At 41.2% G+C, this 20,701-nt stretch overlaps 1 protein-coding gene and 1 long non-coding RNA gene across 2 annotated transcripts in view; one reads left to right on the top strand and one right to left on the bottom strand.

The window, feature by feature from the left end:
* Positions 1-2,428: 2,428 nt before the first annotated feature.
* LOC131890378 (uncharacterized) lies at positions 2,429-3,941 on the top strand. Its single transcript, XR_009374305.1, has 3 exons — positions 2,429-2,476; positions 2,770-2,841; positions 3,834-3,941. It is a non-coding gene; the product is annotated as an uncharacterized LOC131890378 (long non-coding RNA).
* Positions 3,942-15,656: 11,715 nt separating this feature from the next.
* LOC131890894 (insulinoma-associated protein 1a-like) overlaps positions 15,657-20,701 on the bottom strand; it is a 7,096-nt gene continuing 2,051 nt past the window's right edge. Inside the window, exons 2-3 of the mRNA XM_059240339.1 lie at positions 20,352-20,496; positions 15,657-18,492 (exon numbers count right to left, since the gene is read on the bottom strand). Coding sequence (XP_059096322.1) covers positions 17,766-18,492; positions 20,352-20,496 — 872 coding nt within the window. The 3' untranslated portion in view covers positions 15,657-17,765. The remainder of the gene's footprint in view (positions 18,493-20,351; positions 20,497-20,701) is intronic.

Genomic DNA, 20,701 nt, shown 5'->3' with positions numbered 1-20,701 from the left:
TTCAAGCGTGGGGAAGGAGAAAAAATGAGGACTGAACGCGGGAAATAAATGATTGATGTAAGCAAATAAAACATTTCTCTACGATTTCTGTTATTTAAAGGCAGTGAAAAGTAGGGAAAGTGAATAGTACATTTAAGTATGTGGGAGGAAACCAGCCACTTTTGAAAGCAACTCACTAAAGCTCCAAGTTTTATGACGAACTAATATATCATAACAATCTATTAAAAATCCACGTCTAGGAATATTTCAGCAATAAGTCGACTTTCCTTGGCCACTGAACTAGCGGCAAAGTACCGTAGCATCATCATCAACAAAACCACGGTCGGTTATCATATAATCAAGCTTCATAACTTCCAGCTTCTATAAGCTTTGAATTTTATTATATACAGATTACTTCTGGCCAAAGAGCACAACTTAACAAGCAAAATAAATCTATTTGAGTAATGCTTCACCGTCGAAGTGCCACCAATATGCAAAGCACCTTTCGTTCGCACTGTGAGGTCAAACTCATATTTTGAAGCATCCTGAAACTGTCAATCAAGTTGAGTAACTGAATGATATATTACAACAGGTCTTGCTATTGTGTTAAGGTATATGGTATTAGGTTGCAGACATTCTTGGACATTCAAGAAAAAAAGGAGAGTCAAATAGACGAAGTACAAAATTAGCATGGCAATACTTTCTCTGGACTTCAACGTCCAATATATCTAACGACTCGTTTGAAAAGCTCTACCAACATTCAAGTGGGTATGCTCTACAAATTTTCCGTTAAGTTTGAGGAATACACTTAAATCTTTCAAGGACGAGACCTGTTTAGTAGCTTTCCGCCATATTCATATCGGGACTGATAAAGCCTTTAATGGCGTCGAACCCACGGCCATTGACCTGAATTTCATTTGGTCATGTTACTCTCGGTGACCTAAGATTAGATTCGATCTAAGTTATTTTGCAAAGTTATTGGGGTCATGGTCATTCCTTCCCTAATCTGACTTTGCATCGTCAATGCAAGAAGATGCAGTTCATAACAGTAACCTTTTGAATCAGAACAATGAATAGAAGAGAAAAGGAGAACTCGTAAAATGGAGCCCTCTGGAAAATCCAACTTGAAGTCATGAATTCTGTGGGATTGTCACTAAGAGATCCCTAGACCTTAACCAATTGGTTTCTGGCACGAACGAAATTTTCTATCCAATCAGGTTTCAAGCTCTTGAAGCCTGCTAACTAATTGGGAACTATCTACCCTTCAGCGCCTTGTCAAAATTACTATAAACTAAATCAACTAACTTTAAACTCCCAAGACCATGAATAATCTACTCTACTGATTGAATGCAACCGATTGAGCAGTTACCTCTGTAACATTCAAAATCAAAGAAAACTGCCTATTAAGTATATTACAGAACCGCCCATTTTACACCCTTTGACCAAAATCTAATTTTACACAATCTATTTGTTGTTAAAATTCACATTTTTCCCCAAGAATGCACACATGTGACGAAAACCAGTTGCACTTTATCTGAATGCATGTGTTTTAATTCAAATAATGCGAAAATGCTGGGATTCCAATCCCGGAAGCGGTAAGGTAGGTCGCAAATAAAAAAACCAAGGGGGGCCCTCAAATTATGACGACTTCACCGAGTTAACACACAGCTAAACGTAATCATTACATTCTGCTCCAAATAATACTTCAGAATATGCTTACTCTGCTCGGCATTCTCAATAGCCTTGAACATTTTGACTCTGGCGGACTTGCTGCAACTTATCTCATCTTGTGACATCTTCGCAATCAAGGATGACAACACAGACTTGACCTCGATATGTGTCATACATTTCTATACACGATGAAATACAGGAAAAGCCCCGTGGGCCCTGCAAGCAAAAAGATGCTTTTATGACCCAATAACGTCCATTAAAGGAGAGGGCTCATTTTTATTAATGCAAAGCTCGGGGAAAATTTGCTTGAAAGATTATGTTCTGAAGTAACGAGAAATTTAACTTGAAAAGTGACTGCTTGAGTTTGGCCGAATCTGAATTCTAGAGACCCAAGAAGTAACGTGTATAAGAGCCTTTTTCCGTTTATGCAAACTTCCTTACTATTACTCAGAATTTATTGTGGCAGGCTGAACATGGCGGAGTAGACCATGGCGGACTTGATCATGGCGGAGTTGATCATGGCGGAGTTGATCATGGCGGAGTTGATCATGGCGGAGTTGATCATGGCGGAGATTGTTGTTGGCGGAGTTATCCATGGCGGAGATCGTCGTGGGGGAGTTCACTCTTGGCGGAATTGACCATTGGAGGAGTTCACTGTGGCGGAGTTCACCGTGGGGGAATTTGATGGTGGTGGAGATTGCCGTTGGCGGAGTTCACTATGGCGGAGATCACCGGGCGGAAATCCACAGGCGGAGATTACGTTGGGGGAAACGTATGGGAACCGACAATACCATTGCCATATCTAAAGTTTGAAGAAATGAAAAATGTAATAATTGTAGTCAAATTCAAAGTATGTTTACCAAGAGAGTTGTTATTTTGAGCTAAAACTGCCAACTTTAAATTCTGGATACAGGCTGATGTAATCGCTTATCTTGTCCAAGCATGTGCCGGTTTGAAAGACCATGCTTAGTTTGCAGTTTTTGTCATTTTCCCTATGATTATTTTATCTGCGGTCTTGCTTGAGGAATCATTCCTTGAGTGGAACCCCTAGCTAATCCGAGAATATTTCTCGCTTTCGTGAGGCACTTGACGGGAAAGAGTTCTTCCAATTGCTTTCAGTTCCTCGAATTCCGTCAAATACTTCCACTTCTTATCCGCAGAAACAACTCTTCAACCCGACCAAATCATCAGGTACGAGCAACTAAGAAGCCATTCATGTATTTAACCAAACCTTCGAGTACACAGCTGCCACTTTTTTCATTTTTTAATTGAGAAATTTGGACTAAGTTTTGTCATCAAAAAACCGTGTTGATAACTGAAGGAAGTTAAACAGTTTCAATTTTGAACTCGATTTGAACCATAATCTCTGAAAGAGACATTTTTCCAACCGTATTATCTGAAAGCTTTTAAAGTCAAATATTTCAACGTTCGTATTCATTGTATTTCAGTGTATTCTTAGACACTTGGTCTTAGACCTGAGCCCACGCCCATTCAGTTTTTCACGCTAGAAATCGAGAGCAATAAATATTTTTGTGATTTTGATTAATCTCATATTGACATCCAGCAAAGACTTCAGTTCATCTACTAGGGTGGTTTAAAATCATGCATATTAAAAAAATGTTGTTGAAGTTGCCACAACCTGATTGAAAACTGACCTTATGCATCTAAACAGTTTTGAATAATCGCATGATAAAGTTAGTTGAAATAGGAACTTTTTTGCGAGCAAATCTTCAAGAAAGGTTTTTCTTTCCACCCATATTGGCAGGCATCATAAGAAGGAATATAACAGATAAAAAGTGACTTTGTTGGTTGAGTGAGCTTAAATGAGGAACTTGCGTAAAAGAACAACTCCAAATGATCCCATCAATTTTCAACCCACTGATACTGCGACAAAGAGGGTGGAAAATCCAAACGAAATTCCAGAAGCTGGCGTAAATCATCTCTTTTCTCGGCTCAAACGAATAAATCTTGGTTGGGACTTGGGATTGCGAGCTAAAGGATCGAAGAGGTTCAGGCAAAATCTAGCGTGTTTGTAGCATTGGCGAGCTCGTCAGATTTCCGAGAGGATTTCCAGGAACTGCTCAGGAATGTTCCTCAATTCGAAGTTCAACTTAGAGGAAAGGATCCAAGCTTCGCATGCCAGCGAACACAATAATCTATCACTGTACCATATCATATTTCAGTTCTCTGAGGATCCAAATTAACTTTGGAACAAGCTTTATAACGTGGCATGCCGTAAACCTTGGCAGTCGAATTAGAAGAACATCGCTGAAATCAACACCTACGTAGACAGATTTGGTTTCATTATAATAAATTCAGAATGGACGCATCTTTTCTTTGTTTATTCATGTGGGCACTCAGCTGAAACTTTGAAATGGATTCCGATTCTGGGAATCTTGAAAATGGCACAAGTGCCCACCATGGGAAAGAGAAAGAGAGAGAGAAAAGGCAAATAACTTTTCGCCCCTTCTCATAGGAATGAATTCAAAGTCATTCTTCAGGATTTGTGCAATCATTGAAACATATATTTAGAGCCTCCAGTCAGGGCTGGCGAGATCTAAATACTCATACCAATTGACATTTACTTGAGCGTGTCTCAGTTGTTTGGAGTTATTTTTTCGTCTGACCACACGAACAATCATTTGCGGCACTCCATGGTCATGCAATTCCAAGGAGCTCCAGAAGCAAAAGGGACCCACCCAACTGGTTGTGGCGCCACCGAAGAAGGAATTGAATACAACAGCACAAACGAGGTCACTCCAAGACGATGAAGAAGCTCTCTTCAGTAAGTCTTGCTTCGTACCGTCTCAAGGCTAGCATGGCCTTTAAAGACTGCATTGGATTTCCGCTCACTCGCGTGTCTGCAACTCTTGCCTGCCAGTCTTTTCTCGTAGATTGTTTCGGTTTGGCGGCAACCACTGCATTTTTGGCGCCAATCTGTCGCTTCAACTTGAATTGGATCATTGGGTCTACAAAGCAACAGTGAATTATTGACCCTTGGCGAAGACTGAGGTTTTCGAGGTCCTGGTTCTTTTGTGAGTACGGTACTGGGTCAGTGACTGAGTGTGTTTGGAGTAGATGAAGAATGAACCCGAGATAAGATGTCAGGCGATCTTGTCATGGCAATTAGAGCAATCCAACGTGGAACGATTGGAACCTCTTGGGACCCTTGGGATCCCTCTCTACCTTCGCCTCTTGACATTGATACTCAATTACAGCTTTCAATTCCGCTTACTTATATCCACAGAGCTCTTGGATGATGTGAGATTCCCGCTAGGTTTTTTTTTATATTTGCGGGTGAGAGGCTCGTGAAAATGTCGCCCAAAAGGTGCACTGCCAAAAAATTGATGTGCAAAACCTCATTCCATTTTTAACCACTACTGCAAAGAAGTAATCCCCCAAGAAATTCATTATTCATGGACTGACATTGGTCAAATATGTCAATGAGACCATATTACGGCATATTTGAAATTCATAATCCACGTATAAAATAAACTCGAGACAGAAAGATGTTTATATAGACAGTCGGTGAGCATTGGAAAAAAGACCTTCATGCGAATGGTTGAGCTCCTCTGATTTGAGAAAACATTTTTTTTCACTTGAACAAGCACCGTCCAAGGACTTTAAGGTGCCTCGAAATTGGTTGCACATTGATAATCTACGTAAAGCATCTTTGCCCTCAAAGACCATTTTAACCATTTTGTTCAGTGTAGTCCCGGTAAACGAACCAGCAGTAGGACGCGTTCGACAACATGGATCTAATGGATCTCTCAGTCTCTTTTGTATTCTTTTGCGGTATTAGAGCGGATGAGAGAAGTAAGGGACGAAAAAGACGCTCTTACCAAGGGATCAAGGACTCTGTCGTCGTGGTCCTTTTTTCCACTTTCAGATGCTTACGGAGTTGGAAGTATCCGCAAAGGAAAAAGGACCCGAGCAAATTCCCAATGGAAAATCAAGGGATGAGTGCAACCACATTGGCATGATCCTTAAGCTCCAATATTTGCAATCAATGGCTTGCATTGGCTCGCCCAGTTAGCTGGTGTACTCCTTACCACTACGAATCCACTCAAGGACCACTCCTCTTGGTTTGGCAAAGAACTTTAACAAATGCCATACTCGACTCTCTTGCTCCCAGAAGAATTGCCACCGCCGACTTTTACAGGTTGTAATTAGAATTGAAATTGTTTCGCCTTGTTCCACTCAATCCGGATGGCTTTGTTCGTTCCCCCCGTGAAATTGGTTCCCGCCGTCAGAATGGCGCCAATTGCGCATTATTTATTCCGCTTCTGTCTGAGACCTGGTGAGCATGGACCTCTTAACTTCTGAAGGCGTTCCCATTTGACGAGAGAAGGTGGTGCCAAGTCTTCGGGTTCCAAGGGGTCCAGGTCGACACGCAAGGCTTTGATTCTCTCAAATTGAGAATCCAAGAGTTCTGTCGAAAAAAATTGACAAAATTGAAGGGAGTTTGATGCTTTCAAAAGGATTTAAAGGGATTTAAAGAGCACCACCAAAGAACCTTTTTGTGCCGGTGGGATTGATTAGCATGGAACAAAAAATGATATTGGAACTATTTTCGCGCTTTCACCATTCTCTTCATCTTATTTCGAGATTATATGGAAGATGAAAAGATACGCAGCTTATTCTTGCAAATTAAAGATGGAACCAAATCACTTTTCGAACACCCACATGTTCCAAATTTTTGCACCAGATGAGGGAACCAAATGAACAATCTCACACATTCCAAGCGGAGAGAAAGGATCCAATAACGAGACAATCGCACACCATTTCGTTCCACCTTGCTCAACAAATCGACTTGGCCAAACCCGACCAAATATTGGACAACAGCTTCAGCTTCCCATCCTATTTTTTTGCAAATTCTAGTCCTTGGATTCTTCTCCATTGCTCAATTCATCAGCAATTCTTCCTCACTCGTTTTCGATATCGTTGAATACCGTAACTTTCGAATACATGTCGCTTTTGTTGTCAGATTTGGTCGGGAATTTGGCCAATTTTCCGAAGCAGGTGGGGGTGGAGTGATATTTTGTCGCCCTGACTAAGACCCACTTCAGAACCATTGGCGACGAGGAGTAGACATTTTCAATAGTGATTGGAATGTGTTCCACTGGGATCATTGGAAGGTGTTGTAATGAGTGAGTCCAAGGGGTTTTCGAGGGTGGAATTGCTTTTTTCCAATCCTCTTCACCGATGAGACGAATTCCTGCCTTGATCGACTTTTCTTTAGTTTGGCGAAACTCCATTAAAAATGTGCAATGTGTTCGAGCCAGGGCTTTTACGACCAAATAATTTTCCGTAATTTTTGGAGCATCGTATCAAAAGACAACCAAGCAGCGAGAAGTATTAGAACCTGAACAAATGTCTAAAATCACTAAAATCTATGTAAAGCGTGGAATCATATCAACATTAATGTGACTCGTCAATAAGTAAAGGTAGGTTAAAACTAATGCACAAAGCATTTTACGAATATAAAACTAAATAAGACACTCGTAGTTTTCATCTTGAAGTGCTGGGTATTCCATTGCTAGCAGCAATTAGGAAGTCCACAAAAAAGCAAAAAAAAATGAAATTTAAAAAGACCTGTTGTCATCATAGTTTAAATACGTAGGCCTTGTTGATCTGGTAGCATCTTTCAAGTCAGGCTTGGACAAATTTTTAAATAGCATTCCAGATCAGCCCTATATTCAAGGACTAGCTCGGTCTGCCAACTCAAATTCGTTGGTAGACCAAATATCATATAAAGAGTAAGTCCAATCTTTGGTTGTTTTTCGCCATCCCAGGTTTTTTTCTAGTGATGAGCGGGGGAGTTTTGGGATCGAGACCGAACCCGAACCCATGTCCCCCGAAAATAGGTCGATTGTGTTTTGGCCAACAGTGCTGCCTACATCCATCTCTTAATATCCCGTTTTACAGTGCATGAACAAATGTGCAAACATTTTGACGAAAAGAGAAGCCAAAAAGGGGTTACGTCATTCTAAAATTACTCTTTACATTCTATTTTCATACTTTTTGCATTCTCAAGATGTATGTATTGATTAGGCCGTGGATAAATTGATCACTTTGGCGTTGAGTAGATCTTCCAGAGGGGTGTATGTACGCGTATTAACCTAGCTTTTTCTCCATGCTTTTTCGATCGTTCACACAATAGGAATCGTCTACCGTCTCCTCGACATGAAAATGATCGATTTATCCCAGCCTTAATGACAAGACTTTTATGTCAAACCCAAATAGAATGTTTTTACTTCCTGAGCAACATGGAGAATAAGTTGTAAAAAAAGAAAGTTATGGAATCTGAGTCGAACGTTGACAATCTCTAAGGACCAAGATGGAATTTCATAAATAAAATACCTGTTGAGGGTCTTAACTTCAAAAGAGCTTGAACGAACAATGACTAACGAAGTAGCCTCGAATGAAGTGCGTCCCCGTCTCAATTCAAGATTCCTTGACGTTGAAAAGATGAAAAGTTTCCAATTTACAACAAAATTGCACCTCATGACTGAGTTTCATTGTTGTTCGCCCAATATCGATAACTTTATAACTTTATTTCACCGAATTGATATCGATGTTATTCCTCATGGCATTTCAAGGCAGTCTCGGTGTGAAGCCTGTTGTTATTTCCCTGCCTCGCTACCTTTTCTAGAGAAAGTGGATCATGTCTAAAGATGATCCTCAAGCTGGAACAAACAACATTCTTGGAACAAACCTATTGAGAGTATCCTGAGCTGGAATGTCAAGGATCAAATATGGGCACACACACCGTTCCGTTGGGCATTAGGTGGAAGAATGTCATGATGGGTGTTCGTACCTCGACAAACACGAAATCTCGAATGATATGCCATTGCTCACATTGCGCGCATTCCACGAATGCACCTCCGTCGTCTAATAAATGATCACTTCGGTGAGAAGTAGGAAGTGAAAATTTGTTTGTATTCTATAACTTAAGAAGAGTATGTATGTTGGTTTTGACCCTTCAAACAAGGAGCTGCTTTTGCCGCGCGACCGTATTTTTCAAGTCCTCATGCTTTATCACGCCTTTTACATATTACAAGTGAGTAAGCAAGTTATTTTCGTGATTTTGATTTATACTTGTGTTTGAAATGATTTCATGACTGCAAGAAGTAAGAACTTCGATTGGATTTAAAACCCATATATATTGTCGGGTGGTATGTTGGTTTCAACAATTTTTGTATGTCTCGTTGCGTTTTCCGAGCACAGAGTGTATCAAAGAAAGATGAAAACCCCCAAGCTCTTTACCTTAATGTAAAAGAAATCACGCCAGAGACGTATCTTGTCTTCTCAGCTACGGTAGAATGGGCACGAAGAAAACATTTTCCTCAAGCCCGCTCCAACACTAAACACTACGTAAATGATAAATGAGGATAGATTCGGTAGCATCTTTCAAGTTAGACTTGGACAAATTTTTAAGTTGCATTCCAGATCAACCCTACATTCAAGGACTAGCTCGGTCTGCCAACTCAAATTCGTTGGTAGACCAAATATCATATAAAGATTGAAAGGTAATAATTAGACGAATTATAACCTTTCATTATAATAGTACTGGCGGTTACATTCCTTGTAGCAGTTAGAGAAATGACCGTAATTATCAAACAAAAAAAGACAATCTAAACCAGTGTCTCTTGCAACTGGTGATGAAAATGCAATCTGCACAAAGTGTGATTTATTTCCCATTAAGTTAAAAAAGACTCCGAGATGAGCCACTCATTCCCGTAACTCGACTTTGGTCGCTTGGTCATTGAGGAACGTTGATGGATTCTAAGCCTTGGCGTCACCCTGTTTTTTTGGGACTTCCTTACAGCTGCTGGGATTTGAACTAGCTAATTGAGCTATCTCCCTCAAATCCAGGATGACGCGTTGGGATAGCCGTCTTAAGACTCTGCCAACATTCTTCAACCATTTCTTAAACAAAGTTTTGGTGAAACAAGGCCGGTCCATCACGGAATACTTATTCTGTTGCAATCGTCTCATTTTCAATGAAGAGGAAAGTCTTGCACGCACAAGTTATGGTGTATGCCCCCCCCCCCTACGTAGAATGAATGACCAACATTGACAATCTTCATAATAAAATGTAGGTTTTATCATCAAATTCATGTACAGGATTTGGATGTTGTGCAAAATTATTATGATCTGTGAGCCAGGCCAATCAAACACCTTGACTCAGCAGGCGTAATTTTACCACAAGGAAATCGTTTGTCCCAATTAGGCTCTTCAAAAAATATGTGCTACCGATTCAAAAATGCATTAGTCACTTTGCATCCCCTTACTTGCAAAAAGATGTGTTGGCCATTGATGCTATTCACCGGAAATTCACAGAAGGAATTGTGTGAATGTGTATCATAACATACGAAGAAAATTTGAAGTGTTTCGACATGGAAACTCTGTCTTAGAAGAACCACGTTCCAGAAATGTCAGAGGTCACTTCAACGATATCAGAGCTACCGAATCTGAGAAAAATCACATTTTTCCCCATTCCTTTTTTGTACGCTTGGTACCGTTTTGCAACACATTGAATTTGGATCTGTGCCTCGCACCGTCCGTTTTTGCCTCCAGAAAGGTCTGTCTATTATGATCCTTACGTGAGTGACTCCCATTTCTTCCTTCTCTCTTCACTGTGAAGGAAGTATTGCCCTTCCGATGCTCTTTTTATACTGCAGAGTGTACTGAGTTGAACTTTACAATAAACAATAATTGCTTAAATTGTGTTTACACAAAAAAGACATAACATTTCGTGAAACATTTTTGGGAGGAATATGCAAAATATTGAAGAAAATTTTAAGATATTTAAGAAGAAAAATTTCAAGTGCGTTATTGTTTAAAAACTTTTAGAGATGAACTCAATTCACATGCAAAAAGTAAAACTCCAGTCAACAAATTGACGGTGTTTTACCGTTTTTGACCTACTTCACAGTTAGTCAAACAAATCAACTAAAAATAAATAAGTGAAAAATATGATACAACTTTTCCAATTCCACTTTAGTTCAATGAAATTGCAGGTTGATGAAGGATTTGTATTTGTACAAACGACGCGTTGTGGTAGATTGAAAAGTAAAAAAATCTTTTGATTTGTTTTTAGCTTTTAGCTGAATTAAGGTTCAATTGTTTTAGATATTCTAGAATCATTTCAACCCCTTTTGCGTTTTTTCGGTTTTGCGGACTTACTGACCGTTGGTAGCCCCAAAAGGGGGCTAAATTTTTCACTATTTCGCTTTTTGTAACTTTTCAAAGAAAGTTTTGAACTGACTTCAAAGGTCTTTGAAGTTTTTAATTTTCCAATTCTGCAAAGCCAACAAAGATGGCTGATATACCATATATTGATAGGTTGAATTGGTTCATGGAGTCAAAATTAAGATGCCAAAAATTGGACGATTGCAGGAAAGGTTGAATTTCCCTGACCAAAAATTGCAGAGCCTTTTTGAGGCGTCCTAAAATAAGATTACTATGCAGTAAATCAAGCAAAATCAGACTGCAGTTTCGGATGTTCATTGTTGTAGCTTTTTGAAAGAATAATGTCGAAATTTTGGGAGTATTTGAAGCAAAAATACCTGAATATACGAACAACACCCAAAATGGGGAAAAAATAACTTTCCTTGAAATTTTCGAACTTTATTGCTATGTATGATGACCTTGAACTCTAAATGTCATGTCTAAGTTTTCATTCAATGTACGTAGAGCATGTCATTTAAATGGGGTGAGTTGAATTGTACTGTAAACTGTCGTTGTTTTAATGAGTAGGTTAACGTTCAACGCACAAATCAGCAGTCTAGTACATTAGTTGTGAATCTTAACCAACACTTGTGAAGTAACGCAAAGGAAAGTATAACTTTCAACTTGGAAGGTTCCATTCTTCTTAATGAGTGTTCTGGTTGATATTTATTCCTTCAGTAATAAATAGAAGACGGAGCGACACTACCAAAATTATGATTTCTGTCTCGGAGCTTGAAATGATGCTAGTCGACTGACTGCGACAGCAGGATTTCTTGGGCAACGCAACTAATTTTGGTCAAAGAATCGTAAAAAAAGAAATCGTTCTCTTTACAAACCACATGCACAATGCCACATTTCTAAGGATTATGATATTTCCGCAAGAGACTTGGTTCTGACCGCCAATGCACGCGTAAACTGATCGGTCCTCTGTGATATAATTAATCTGGCAGCACTTCTGTAACTTCCATCCTACAGCCTCTAAAGTATTTTTTTTCGATTTACGGAATGCCGCAAATCACCTAATAACAATCGATGCTAACAAAATGCTAATTAGAGTTTTAGTCTCTTGAGCTGAAGCTACACCCACAAGCTCAAAATACACCCAGAAAGTAGAGAGGCTACATAAGCTCATTCATTCACTATCTGCACGAGGCGAAAAAGTTGAGTGTTTTTTCTACTTATCAACATATTCCGTGGTTCGTTGGTTCGAACCACGAACTTGCCACATGACTGGAGGTCCTAACCATTGATTTAGAAATATCGTCAAGAAAAAATGCTCGAACTCACCTTCATTTAACGGGCTTACATGCTTGTAGGTACGTAGAGTGCAAAAAATACTCATGACCACGCCCGATACTTAATGCTCAATTACATTTTATGTTAAATATGTCATACCGACCATGTCTGAGCGTCAAATACATACATTGTCATTTTCTGACAAGGGTTCTATGGATCTCGAAGAAAGCTAATGATTGTCTTCCATGTCGATTTAGGACCCATGAAATGCACTTCCAAATCCCGGTTCAAACTACATCAATGAATCAGAATGTCAATAATGGGGCGGGCACCACGCCCAAGCATGTTGAAAAATCGAAACAAAGTATTGGAACAACAGCAAGGCAAAAAAAGCTGGTGGAAAATGGTTTGAGTGAAACCAGCGCTTCTTAAACTTATTTTGAAGGGTCAATTCTTATCATACCTTAACTGGTTTTACTTTGAAACGCGCATCTAAATTCTGTCTATGTTTTCGTAATTTTTCAATTTACCGTCGCTAACGAGATGCACGTAATTTATTGCATTAGCACTGTGAAGGCGACTAGATATATGAATACAAAAACGCCCATACTTCACCTCTTCTCGTAGGCTCGTAAGCAATATACTTTGGAGCAGGATCTCTTTACCTCACCATCAAAGTAATGGATCTGTCCAATAATGCAATGCAAGGAAGTGCAGCTTTCAACTTGATGTACTCGTACGTTCTGTATGCTACATGTCCGTTTACGCCAAACAAGATGGCAGTTTACTACTGCATTCGCTATACTGTACATACAGTAGTGAGCGTCATATAGGGCGCCAAAAGGGAAAGGAGGAAGAGCGGACGGAGGATGGAAGTCCATAGCCTTGTTCTGCCCTCCCTATTATTTGGTTGATGATTTCCCCCGGGCCAAAGAGGAACGGAAAGAGGATGAAGGAAGGAAGGAAAGAAGGAAGAAAGAGACAGAGACAGAGAAAGCGGGGTGAGCACGAGCCTCGAAATGGCGAAAGCTTGGAAAGCGAGCTACGGGGAACAGATGCGAGCTCCGGCCATGTTCTGCACTCCCCTCAAAGTGGTCCATTCATTGGAGGAAAAAGCCAAAGGTGGTGGACCTCTTCTTCCTCGTCTTCCCGATTTTACCAGCCCGCACCACGTCAAGGATCTCCTGGAACTGGCAACTATGCCATGTTTCCATGGAATGGATCTGGGAACAAATGGAACCTTTTGAGGAGGAAACGGAAACTGGAGGAACACGATTTGGAACGAAAAGATCCCCCTCTCTTTCGATCTTGCATAGACACATATTGAGCTCCCACCAGAAAGTGTCGTATGATTTTTATCGATCTTTCTTCTTCCCTTCCCTTCACTCGCTTGTTCTCGTTTTTCGTTTCAAAATCGATCGCACCTCGTCCATTCTCTGTCTGCTTCAATCGCTAGTTCACATACATTTCCAAAAGCAGCATCCATCTCCATGGATTCATCGGCATTAAAAACTGGCACTAATTTCGAGATCAGGAATATGGAAGAATCAAAATACTTCATGAAGAATAATAAACCTTGTGCACCCCGGTCAGAGCACATTTCCAACGAGCCCAANTACGTCAAGGATCTCCTGGAACTGGCAACTATGCCATGTTTCCATGGAATGGATCTGGGAACAAATGGAACCTTTTTAGGCGGAAACGGAAAGTGGAGGAACACGATTTGGAACGAAAAGATCCCCCTCTCTTTCGATCTTGCATAGACACATACTGAGCTCCCACCAGAAAGTGTCGTATGATTTTTATCGATCTTTCTTCTTCCCTTCTCTTCACTCCCTTGTTCTCGTTTTCCGTTTCAAAATCGATCGCACCTCGTCCATTCTCTGTCTGCTTCAATCGCTAGTTCTCATACATTTCCAAAAGCATCATCCATCTCCATGGATTCATCGGCATTAAAAACTGGCACTAATTTCGAGATCAGGAATATGGAAGAATCAAAATACTTCATAAAGAATAATAAACCTTGTTCACCCCGGTCAGAGCACATTTCCAACGAGCCCAAAGTCACTCAACTCAGTCAGTCTGCCAGCCTCTGTGTCTGTTAGTCAGTCAGTCCGTCAGTCAGGGAGTGAGCGAGCGGTATGGTCTCGCCAAAAGGCCTCCTGAGGTGCATGGCCATGACGTTTGATGCCAGGGGAGCAGAACAACGCCGAATCCCAGTCAGACAGCCGTCAAGTGCGACCGACTCGCTGGCTTTCGGATATCCTGGATAAATATTAATGGCATTCAGACCATCTCTGTCAAAGGCATGGAAGGGAAAGAGTGGCCAAGATTGCCAAGAACACTTTAGTTTTTAATCTCTGTTTGCAAAATAGTTGTTCCCCAAGAAATAAAAAAAAAGCTAATTTGAAAATTATAAATGGTTCGTTGAAACAATATTTTTTTAATTCTAAAAACACATATCACACTTATATGTGTTCATATTTCAATTGTAACATAATGTCAACACTTTTTGTCATTCAAGTTCATGAACACTGTATTGCCGTCACTTATCAGTCCTCTCTCTCACATTCTCTTTTGGATTTCGGTCTTGGTGTGGTGGATGGTGTGTGCGAAATTCCCCCTAGTATACGTATATATGTGTGTTTGTCTCCTCGCGCATACGGTATTCCCCTTCTCATGCTTCACTCACTCACATATCTTTCGTCCCAAGGGAATCGAGACCCTCACAGCTGTTTAGCCCACATGGAGTTCACATATGGCTTTCATACTGATCAGGATGTCAGAACAGATTCAGGGGCGACCAGGGGAATCATAGCTACTACCAACGCCACCGACACCACCACCACCTCATCCTAGTCCACGACCCCTAACGAGAGAGGAGAGGCAGATGAAACACATCCTACCCTCGATGCAGGCTTACTTACATCCATCTTTTCCTTTCAATTTTTCAAACATCTGCCACAAACGTGTCTCATCCCTCAGTCGGAAGCAGTGGTGCATTCTACGCTATTCAGTCAGCGATCCATCCTTCCACCCACCCACCCCTCTCCTTCTCCTTCCTTACCTTTCTATACATACTGTATATTTCTCCCTTTTGCTCTGTTTTCGTTAGTCCGTGTCTCTTTTCAAGTATTGTGCCACCAGGACGACAAGTGTTGTTTGTACTGGAAAATCCTACCCTGATATATAGCAGTTAGGTTAGCGCCCGAAATGCACTTGACATGGTAAGACGAAAATTCATTCATCCAACTTGAGTGTGATTCTCCATGCGTGTTGATTTTATTTCAGTCACTTGGTTAAACCTTACCATATGAACGAACTCCAGAAGGCAAGAAGAGGTCTATTTTGTAGAGGACACTTTGGTGATGTCCTTTTTGTGGGTCATCGTATTAATCTCAAGATTTTTGTCATGGCTTTGTTAGAGCTTTTTTAATTTGAGAGCAATCCAAAAGTGAAGTTGCATCTTATCGTTTCTTTAAAGATACTTCTAGCTTGTCTATGAGCAAATGAAAATGTAAATGGCTTCGAAGAATGCATTTTCTTTCGTTTTATTGAGATCATCGGGATGTGAGACATCAATCATTCAATATGCACTTAACATAGACGCTGAACATTGAATTTATAGAACAGAGTAGATTGAAGTAGAGAGTGACTGTGAGGTTATTTTGATGATGATGATCCCGCTCAATCCAGTCCTTCATTCCTGTCAGGTAGAGAGTAAATGACTGAAGCTTCGTGAACACACATAGCATGCTGGAATTGACTAATTGACATCTATTGTCTTTACTTTTTGTTTACACATTATGTACATATTATCCCACCATACATATCAGCAATAGCAACAGCAGATTGGACTCTCTTAGGGGGCTTCTCATTTATGGATGATTAAGCCCACAAACAAGGAAGCAAACATTGAGATATGGACCAATATGGACACACTCACATACTACACACACACACGTACACACTTACACACACACACACACACACACTCTATATCCTGGAGAAGGAAGCAGAGTGGAAGGAAAAGAGGAAAAGTCAGATGAGAAGGAAGGGCGGTGCCAAAAGTGTCGTCATGCTGACACCCAACCCGGAATTTGACATGCTTTTACACATTAAACGAGTCAAGTGAGGAGGATAGGAAAGACGTGGAGTGCAGAAACTGTTCACTCCTTGTATTTTGAGCGTCTTGCCGGAAAACGAGAGTGATTACTCGTTACCTGACGCGGAATTATCATTGCGATTGACTAGAGTTCGACTCAACGAATTGGTGGGTCTGACCAGCAAAGGGAAATGTGACACCACATTCGAAATGAAAAAAGTGAAGAGAGTAAAACATGTTTTGATGATGGTAACTATGGTCCTTGGTTGCTTTGGGCAAGGCCTCAAAGAGGGGAAACATATAATACAAATTGCACAAAAATAAATAAATGCCCAGGTATCCCATGGTCACTGACTGGTGGCAGGATTTGACTAGATTGCACTCAGCCTCAGATCTGGATGATTCCAGTCTTGGGAGGAAAACAAATGAAAGCATAAAAAATTAAATCAATGCCAAACAAAACGAATGGATTGTTATTTGAAAGACGTTGGATTCCTATTTACACCACGGCCAAAAAATGGGGAGGAAAGGGGGGGATTTGCTGTCTGCCATTGTGTCATAGAGGACAGAGGATCAATGTGAAATTGACAGCTTGTTTAGCGGAGTTCACTCAACCAATCCGTAACACTCATTTTGAGGTGTTCCGAGTTGGTCGAGACGACGCTTGTTGTGTTGATGATGAGAGCTTTAGGGCCAATAAATTTTGATGAGCTGTCCAGAACAAGTGTTGAAGGGAGTGAGGGAGATTTCGACAGAACACGAGAACGTAACAGAAGAGGACGTGACACATGAGACTAGTATTTTCACTCGCGTTTAAAGCAGTTTGGTAACAAGTTCTTGTCTTTGGTTTTGGCTGCATGCTGGTGATGACGGAGCATCAGGTATGGTTTGAGCCCTTGCATTTGTGAGTAGCAAATGAGGGAGATTACGTACAATAGAGGGGAAATAAGAGTTGACCATTCGAGGAATGGAAATCAGACAACTACATGGGTCTAAGACCAACGAGAGAGCTAGAAAATAGTAAAGAGCGGTCTTTGACCTTGGGCAGGCGTTGAAGAGTGCATTGGAGATTGCTTGCGGAAATGTCTCTCAAGAGGAGATGTTTGTAATGGATCTATGTACATTACATGAATGAGAATGTATGGCCGCTTCGAAGTCACGGGGGTTCTTTGTTTGGTGGATATGAGGACACATAAAAAGTCATTGACAGCACATGAATGGGATGAAATGTGAAAGACATTGAAAAGGTCATTGCACGGATTGGCCTTCATTTGACTCCAGGATATCAAGATACCGAGGAGATACAAAATGCGAGAATGGTGGACATATATGAGTAATGTCCAAACAAAATAGAGACATGGTATGATTATGAATTAGAAATAGTTTCAGCTCACAGCCTTGGATTGTTGAATTAGGACACGAGGAAAACATAAAACCAGGGTGACTAGATTGCAGTCGAGATCGTTGACTAGAACTCAAGGGGATGGCGTTGACTAAATATTCTCAAAGCTAGTTTTTTGCAATTTGCAATTGATTTTCAAGACCGGGATGACAAGGCGGCTATAGAGAGCAATGGACCTCCTTGTGGGAACATGGTCGGCTGGTGTGGAATACTGACCAAACCGCCACCCACCCCATGATGGTAACGGGAAAAGTTGGAGGCCAGAGCGGGAAAATGGGCTTTCCCCGCGTGGACCGTCAATTCTGACAAGGTTTCAAAGACTTGCGGACAAAGTTTGCATGGGAATAGGGTTTCTGAGGGACTTGGCGAGCCTTGATCGTGGACTCTCCGATGGTGAAGGTCAAGATCCTCCAAAGAGTCAAAGTCCATATTGCACGTTGGGCATGCATGCTTTGGGCTTAAAGAGGACGATTTTCTGGAAGGACTCAGCAGATCCACGATACTGTAACCTGATGACTGAGGTGACTTCTCTTCTTCCGGAAGGGGACCAATATTGTTGTTATTGGTATTGTTGTTGTTATTGTTATTATTATTGTTGTTGCTGAATATGGATGACGGATGATGGTGGTGATAGTGTTTCTTTAAAGAGTTGACTTTCTTGAACTTCTTCCCGCAGACTTCGCATCCAATGGTACCCTCATTACTAATATCCTCATGCGGACTACTTAATTCGGGTTTGGTGACCATGGACACGTGGTTCCTGGGCTTATGCCATCGCCGATGACTGGCCAAATTGGCCGGGCAGTTGAAGATTTTGTCACATTCCGGACACCGATACTCCACATGAACAATCATGGAACACCTAAGGAATGGGAAATAAAAAGGAACGTTAAAAATCAGAGTCATTTATTTCACACTGGCCTTATCAGCAATCAGAGGTAGGAAATGTTGTTCTTGCTCCATGCATTTGGATGCCATTGACTATGTGTGAGTGTGCAGATGGTTTGTTCAAGCCCACCCCAGATAGAGATTACAGGTCCAATGACTTCGGCTCAAAGCACCTGCATACCCTTCTCCATCCATTTATCGTCTAACAAACTCAGCCCTATTCCCCACCCTGTACGGGATCTGAAAGCAGGACTAAAGGTACTGTTGGCAAATAGCTGGCAGATGTCCCTTGATGAATCCCAATGGAAAATGCCACCACATACGCACACAGTGATTTCTTCCGTCCTATCGTTATGTCACGGTGAATGAGCTCCCTCCAACCCAGCGACCTCATCGACCGGATCATCATAATACCAATTAGAGGGAACCACCGATTTGATCAATGCTCTGAGGTGAAGCAACTTCATTGTTTGCCGCTTCAGTGGATTAACTCTGAAATTCTTCCACGTCGTCGTCGTCGTGAAGAACGACAAAGGATTTGGAATTCAGAGAGTCCCGTTGCTCGGGGGTGTCCGTCAAGGTGTGAGGAAGGTCTTGGCATTTGTGTCAGAATTTTCTCCCCAACTTGAGTGTCTGAAGTACGCATACTCACTCAAAGCAAGTTGTCTGTTAATAATAATGTTAATAAAACGCTGCTCCACTCCTTCAAAGAAAGATAGATGTCTCAGTCTGTGTGTGTCTCTCTCTCGCGCTCTCTCTCACTCTGCTCGAGCTCACTTGTTTTCATGATAAGGCTTCTCTTTTTATCACCTGGTTCCATCCAGTCACGCGAATAAAGAGGATCATTCCGGAATTGGGATGGAAAGGAAATTCCCAAGGAATGAAAACAACCTCTAATGTATTATTACGGCCCTTAGGAGCGCAGATTCACGTTCCATTTTAATTCAAATCGTCAAGTACGAAAATGAGAGATTGGCTGATCGACCAGCAGCTTTCGGTTATGCAGGCTATGTTTTCCTGCATAGGACATATTAATCATTGGACAGGAACGTCCTTTAAGCCATACTGCTTAACCCTGCGTCTTCTAATGTTTAGTCTGAGTGATCTTTGATGTTAATGTCAAAGTCCTGATGTTTTAGAAATCCCGGGATGAAGTTTTTTAGTGTGAGGCCGATGGTGCATTTTTACTTTAGCCAACGGATTGAGAGACAAAGAGAGACAAGTAGATAAGGGCCACATCAGCCTGTCATGGCTGTGATTATCAGACAAGTTCTGCTGCATTTTTTACCGCGTCCCACTTTACTTGCCACGAAACCAAGAAAGAGTAGCTGTCATCTCTTTGGAACAAGTTGAAGAAAACTATGTGCCTAGTTTGACTCAGAGAGGGACGACTGTGACAGAAAGCGACTGCTCTCCAAACATTCAGCTTCGCGAACCAGCCTCTGGAGCAAATCCAAGGCTTCAGGGGTCCTTGACGCACTCGCCAATGTGGAGTCTAGTCTGGTCGAGAAGGACCAATGTTGAAGAATAAGTTCTTGAAGTTGTTATTGTGCTTGGCTTAGGAGCTACTGCCACTTGTTTTGCATGTCCTAAGCATTCAAGGATTGAATGAGTCAACCAACAATCTTCTCATCAAAGCTTTAACTTTTTCGCTATGTCAATCACTACCTATCAGAAAGTGAATAATCTTACGCCAGACACGAGGCATGAGATGAGGAATGCACAAAAAACTGCAACTAGTCAAACTCAACAAGAATCTCGATTCCGATCGATAATTGCTCAATATTTTATACACGTACGTGCTAAACCTGCCAGATTAAATGGCTCACTCACCGGTGTTGTGCCAATCCAAAGGCATCTTCATAGACCTCCTTGCAAAGCCTGCAAATGAAGTCGCCGATATTGTTCTCGATCTTGGCGAGTTCGGCTTTGGCTTCCTCCGTGATCTCGACCACATTGAACTCGGGATCGATGTCACCTTAAAAATGAAATGAAAGGAGTTGGTTTTGGGATCGAAATCATGTCCTCATCATCAATCTCAGCTCGAGAAGCCGAGACGAGAGAAAGAGGGGTGGAAAGAGAAATGAAGAACCGACTTGGGCACTACAGCACTGTGGCTACAAGACATTATGAATCACGCATGATGCCGTGACCGACAAATTTCTCGGAACAAGAACACTCCT

Source organism: Tigriopus californicus, chromosome 11 (assembly GCF_007210705.1).
Source record: "Tigriopus californicus strain San Diego chromosome 11, Tcal_SD_v2.1, whole genome shotgun sequence".
In the NCBI taxonomy this organism is placed as follows: domain Eukaryota; kingdom Metazoa; phylum Arthropoda; class Copepoda; order Harpacticoida; family Harpacticidae; genus Tigriopus; species Tigriopus californicus.
The sequence above is the reverse complement of the archived record's forward strand: the minus strand, read 5'-3'. Positions and strand labels throughout refer to the sequence as shown.